Source organism: Meleagris gallopavo, chromosome 17, assembly GCF_000146605.3.
Source record: "Meleagris gallopavo isolate NT-WF06-2002-E0010 breed Aviagen turkey brand Nicholas breeding stock chromosome 17, Turkey_5.1, whole genome shotgun sequence".
NCBI lineage: Eukaryota > Metazoa > Chordata > Aves > Galliformes > Phasianidae > Meleagris > Meleagris gallopavo.
Window position 1 is genome coordinate 5,344,491 of NC_015027.2, and position 5,818 is coordinate 5,350,308.

A 5,818-nucleotide genomic window follows, 5' to 3' on the forward strand; every position below is an offset into this window, starting at 1 on the left:
CGGCGGCTGCAGCTGCACGCACCGCGCGGCACGCGCGCCCTCACAGCGCCGCTACCAAAATCTCGCGAGAGCTGCACGGTCTGAGCCCTCGGCCGCACCGTAGCCGGGAAGAGTCCGCGGGACCTTCGCGCTACGGAGCGGCGGAAGGGTCAAGCGCCGCCGGTCTTGCGTTGCGCGGAGGCCGGCATGCCGCGCTACGCGCAGCTGGTGATGGGCCCGGCGGGTAGCGGCAAGGTGAGAAGGGTCGGAGAAGCGGGGGAGGGGATGGCGACGAGCGGGCGCTGACAGCGTGTGCGTGCCTTGCAGAGCACGTACTGCTCCACCATGCTACAACACTGCGAGGCGCTGGGCCGCGCCGTGCAGGTGGTTAACTTGGACCCGGCCGCCGAGTTCTTCAGCTATCCCGTTATGGCAGGTGAGTGCGCTCTGCCCCTACCTGGCGTCTGCAGAGAGCTGGGGGGACAGGAGCTTATCATGGCAGCCTTGTGCTACCCACGTCCGTAAGTTTACTGTCATTGCAGATATACGGGAGCTCATAGAGGTGGATGATGTGATGGAAGATGATTCCTTGCGGTTCGGTCCCAATGGTGGCCTGGTGTTCTGCATGGAGTACTTTGCCAATAACTTCAGCTGGCTGGAGGAGAGCCTCGGGCACGTGGAGGATGATTATATACTGTTTGACTGCCCAGGTAAACAGATCTGTGTATTTTGATGTCATACTCGGTACGCAGAGGTTGAAAAAGAGACACAAATTGGTCGAGTCCAACACCACATAATGCTGCCAGAACCACCACAGAACCGTGACCTGAAATCCCAAATCATAGAATATCCTGAGCTGGAAGGGACCCGTAAGGATCATCAGGTCCAATCCCAGCCTCCACACAGCAACACCCAAAGTCCAAACCCTGGGTCTGAGACATTTTTGTCCAAATGCTTCTAGAACTCTGGCAGCTCAGGGCCATGCCCTCTGGTCCTAATGTAGAACCTTTCTCTAATACCCAGTCTGACAACCCTCCCCTGACACAGCTCCATGTCATTCTCAGCCCTTGTCACTGCCACCAGAGCTCAGCACTTCCTATCTGCTTCCCCTTGTGAGGGGGCTGTAGGCTACCATGCAGTCTCCCCTCAGTCCAGGACTGGAATTCACCACAGGGCAGTCCAATCCAGGAAGAAATTCTTCCTGACATCTGTAATGGCAGAAAGACCAGTGCGATAGGAAGATATTACACAAGAAGGAAAAGAATTGTTCATCCATCTCTGAGGATCTAGGTTTGAAGAGAAAACTCTACAGAGGAGGAATCTCCAGAAAGAGATCCTTCCAGAATGGCAGTCAGCCCTTAAATGAGATCTAAGAGCCAGGCTCCACCCCTTCTGGTCACACACATAAATTGCCTTCACCTGTGCTTCCAGGGCTGACCAGGTCTTTTCTCTAGGTGCTCAGTCAGTGGTTCAGACAGTTCCCATACAACATCCAATCTAAAGCTCCCTTTGTGCAGCTTAATGCCATTTCCTCATGTTCTGTCTCTTGTCGTGTGATTTACTGCAATCTCCTTTCAGGTCCCAGTAGTGAGTGGTGAGGTCTCCCCTCAGCCTCATTTTCACACATTTTTTGGGTTATTAACGGTTGTCAAGAGACACTTTCAGATGCTTCAGAAGTGAACTTGGCCCCATTTAAATTTGGGTGACAGCACTGACTTTTGGTAACATCATACAGTGGGGGAAGTCTATAGCAACTGCTAACAAATGCTAACTGGAGATCAAGAGAGGAAAATACAGCTCGTTTTGCTTTCCCAGATTTACTGTATGATTCCATCCAAATACAGGCAGGTTTGTCTGAAAAGAGACTGTGCCTTATTAGCTGTAATTCATATTAAGTGTAATGCCAATATTTCTATAACTAATAACTGCAAGCTGTTTGTATTTGCTTTACATTTCTGCATACTGATATCCAAAGTGTGTCTTAGGTCAGATTGAACTCTATACACATTTGCCAGTGATGAAACAGCTGGTGGAACAGCTTCAGCAGTGGGAATTCCGTGTCTGTGGAGTGTTTCTTGTCGATTCTCAATTCATGGTGGAATCTTTTAAGGTATCCATTTGAAATCTTGTATAAATTATTATAAAGTTTTACAAAAGTCCATGCTGCTATAGAATAAGAAAGAGAACTTGGTTTGTTTGGTCCAAAGAAATGCTAAGTGGGGGGGAGATCTGATTGCTGTCTTCAGCTGCTTCAGTTATAGAGACCAGACAATGTCTTAAAGTCATTTCAACCTAAATTGTTCTGTTGTTCTATAAGAACTTTCTCAGTTTAGAGAGAGAATGACCCCTTTCCCTGTTGAGCAATAAGAATCCCGAGAAGGGCTTTCAGTCTTCTTAATGTCCTTTTCGGTAGCATATCATGCTTCAGAGCTCTGGAAATAGATTGCAGCCAGGAACCTTAGAACCTCCCTTTTCCAACAGAGATAATAGTTCCTCATGCCCATATACAATATATTCATAAGTTAGGCTTGGTCTGTGGTAGTGTCCTGCATGAAGATTTTGTGCTTTTCTGAACTTAACTACATTTTTCATATTCCTTAAGTTCATATCTGGAATTCTGGCAGCACTCAGTGCAATGATCTCTTTAGAGATTCCACAAATTAACATCATGACTAAAATGGATTTGCTGAGCAAGAAAGCTAAGAAGGAAATAGAAAAGTAAGTTCCAAAGCATTACTTACTCTGTAGTGTAATATCTTGATGTAAACTTCACTCACAACCACAGAATGATGGGTGGTTGTGGTAGTTGTGTAAAAGCATAGTGACTCATTTGTTCTGTATTTTGTTGTTAATGATGGCTTTGTTTCTCTCAGGTACTTAGATCCAGATATGTATTCTATGATTGAAGATTCTAATAATATATTGAAAAGCAAAATGTTTAAAAAACTGACTAAGTCCATATGTGGATTGGTACGTATAGTGCTCTTTAAATGGTATTCTTTAATTCAGCTGCATACTTGTAAACCATACTTTGTGGTTACTGACTTCACTGCTGTGCTAGATACTATATCTACTATAACATTCCCTCCTGTCCCGAGGCCATGTGTTTACCTGCAGATTTATTAGCAAAGCTTGAATCTAAAGATCACCAGGCACTTGAACATTTTTCTTTTTGCCTGTTCTAACTCAGCTTTTGATGTTTCAGGTTAGCATAAGATTCTTATGCTGTAGCCAGTAAAATTCATGTGAATCATATTCTATTAGCAATTTTGGGAGACAGCTTTATCGACTGGGTAAAAGTTTGGACTGATAGCCAGGAATTCGGAGTGGGGAATTGCCATTAGCTTGCAGTGTGGCTTTAAGCAGCCTTAGATTTTCCTTGTCCAGACTGCTGAGCATAGCTTGCAGCAATGGTGCAGTGAGAAAACTTAGTGTATTTCCCTACTGATGTCTTTTGAATCCTTGCTGCAGATTGATGACTATGGTATGGTTCGATTTCTACCTTTCGATCGCTCCGATGAGGAAAGTATAAACATAGTTCTGCAGCACATAGACACTACCATCCAGTATGGAGAAGATCTTGAATTTAAAGAACCAAAGGTAAGGTACTTCTAAAGATAAGATGAAACATTAGAAAGGATCCATAATACAAATCAAAATAGAAATATGTTCTTTGAATTCTAAAGATCAGAAAAGATGATTGTATACCACTAAGATCTCTACCTGGTCTGTGCAAGCCTCCCCTAAAATTTCTGCATTGAGTCCATGTGTTGTAAAACCATTCCTTATCTTTCATACATCTATCATGTAAAATGCATGATGGAAGATCAACGGGTTAAAATCAATTCCAAGCTCTGTTTACTTTTATCATTCAGCTCATATATCCTAAGGAATAAGTCCAGAAGGTCTATAACGTTTTTTAAAATTCAGTTTTCTATTCTCTAAATATTCAAAATAACTGCATCTAGATTTTGATGTATACGTCTTGGATAGCTTTAGAAACAACTGCTTTTCAGAAAGTTTTGCTCCTTGTTTTGTAGAACAATGCTGGACATTGTTGTGGTAACTAAAATAAAGCATCACAGAACTGACAATGTCCAACAGTCACTAGAGAAAAGTCAGGTTTTACGCTTTTTGTTTTCTTGTTGGCAGGAATATGAAGAAGATAAATCTGCACTTGTGGATGAGTATTTTCAAGATCATGTGAATGAGTAAAAAGCAAATGTTGGAAAAGAGGAAGAAAATACATTGCTTGTGTGTTTTAAAGAAAACAAAAAACATTCCCCTCCACACAAACATATTTATTTGATGTTTTGCCTTTAAGATCACTAACATTTCTAGTGAAAAGTGAGCTATATGACAGTTTATATGACAGAATATAGTGAGCTATATTACTGTTTATAGTTCTTTTGTAAATACAGAATGTTCCTGGATTCTCGAGTGTTTTCAAAATATTTTTTATTACTTCTCCTAAAATTTATTAGTCCAATTTATTAGCTACTTTCAGCGGAATTGGAGGATGTTTTCCTGCTAGTCATGTCCAAGTATTTATAAACCTTTCCTTGATCCTAAGAAATGAGCTTTATTCATGGAGTTATTGAATAAAAGTATTTTCTATAAAGGGCCTTATGGTTGTGTAAAGCTTAGTATCAGTAAATGCCCATATATAAGCATGTCATCTTTCTCTATGTAATACGTAGTTTGTGTTTTAGAAATTATCCCATACAAAATGTAAGCCAAGTACCTTAGTAGAATAAGAGCATCTAAAGTCATTTTGGAGGAACAGTTTGGTAAACCAAACCAATGATTGAATACTTTGAGGCAGTGGCACTTATCTAAATCTGAGGATATGACAAACCTACTCCCAGCACTGGACAGTTAGGTGAGAGTTCAGAGTAGTCACTGCCATAACCAGAAAGAGGTTAGAAAATGCATCTCATGGAGACTTTGATGCATGGAGCCAGAAATCCTGACCATGTTTAATAGTTACAGTATAACCTCATTATGTGGCAAGTCCTGGATGCCTATGCTGAATTAATCACATCCTGGCAGGGCTTGATCTGGCTTGATTCCAGCCTTGCGCATCCTTTGGACGTGTCATCAAATTGTAGAATGGTTTGGGTTGGAAGGGACCTTCAAGACCATCCAGATTTCAACCCCACTGCCATGGGCAGGACTGCCAGCCATCAGATCAGGCTGCCCACAGCCCCATCCAAGCTGGCCTTGAGCACCTCCAGGGATTGGGCATCCACAGCTCTCCAGCAGTGTCTTGTTTCACCCATGGCAAAGAATTTATTCTTAGTATCTCATTTAAACCCACCCTTACTAGTTTAAAACCGCAGACAGAACACCTCCCAGCTGTTCTGTAGCACCCTTTGGGCCGCTGTAATGACTCCTTGCAGCCTCCTTTTCCTCCAGGCCGAACACCCTACCTCCCTCAGCCCACCCTCACAGCAAAGGTGGTTTCCTCTGCTCGCGGAAAGGAAAAACCCAGCCCTTCAGCTCCAAATCTCCCCATTTTTTCGGTCTGACTCATGCGACGAGGCAGTGATGGGGGTAAATGGGGCACTGGCTCACAAAGGGGGCTGACAGTTCCCCTCAGACCCGGGGATGGGGGTCGCTTCTGTGCTTCCCCGTCAGGGAGCGGCTCCTCGGGGCGGTGCAGGCTGCGGCTTCCCCCGCTCGCACCGCCCAGCTGCCTCATTTCCTGAAGGAAGAGGAAGGTTTGCTGCGAGCTCAGCGACGCTGCCCTCGCACCGAGCTGCGCCCTGCCCTTCGCCATGCCGGTGAGGGGAGCGGGGCACAGGGCGGGAAGGGGCAGGGCGGGCGCTGAGCGCCG

At 44.4% G+C, this 5,818-nt stretch overlaps 2 protein-coding genes across 2 annotated transcripts in view; both read left to right on the forward strand.

Moving 5' to 3' along the window:
* Window positions 1-86: 86 nt before the first annotated feature.
* Window positions 87-4,412, forward strand: GPN3 (GPN-loop GTPase 3). The gene is made up of 8 exons (XM_010720105.3): window positions 87-234; window positions 307-415; window positions 522-689; window positions 1,965-2,089; window positions 2,582-2,697; window positions 2,853-2,949; window positions 3,451-3,579; window positions 4,132-4,412. The coding sequence occupies exons 1-8, from the start codon at window positions 187-189 to the stop codon at window positions 4,192-4,194; spliced, it is 855 nt and encodes a 284-aa protein (XP_010718407.1). The 5' UTR covers window positions 87-186; the 3' UTR covers window positions 4,195-4,412.
* A 1,243-nt stretch (window positions 4,413-5,655) lies between these two features.
* ARPC3 (actin related protein 2/3 complex subunit 3) overlaps window positions 5,656-5,818 on the forward strand; it is a 4,392-nt gene continuing 4,229 nt past the window's right edge. The window contains exon 1 of the mRNA XM_010720106.3: window positions 5,656-5,765. Coding sequence (XP_010718408.1) covers window positions 5,760-5,765 — 6 coding nt within the window. The 5' untranslated portion in view covers window positions 5,656-5,759. The remainder of the gene's footprint in view (window positions 5,766-5,818) is intronic.

Bases quoted from the DNA above. Each gene is read 5' to 3' on its own strand.
- GPN3 (XM_010720105.3), top strand. From the start codon at position 187: ATGCCGCGCTACGCGCAGCTGGTGATGGGCCCGGCGGGTAGCGGCAAG. The intron at 416-521 runs GTGAGTGCGCTC...CTGTCATTGCAG, and splicing joins CAGCTATCCCGTTATGGCAG to ATATACGGGAGCTCATAGAG. The intron at 690-1,964 runs GTAAACAGATCT...AGTGTGTCTTAG, and splicing joins TATACTGTTTGACTGCCCAG to GTCAGATTGAACTCTATACA.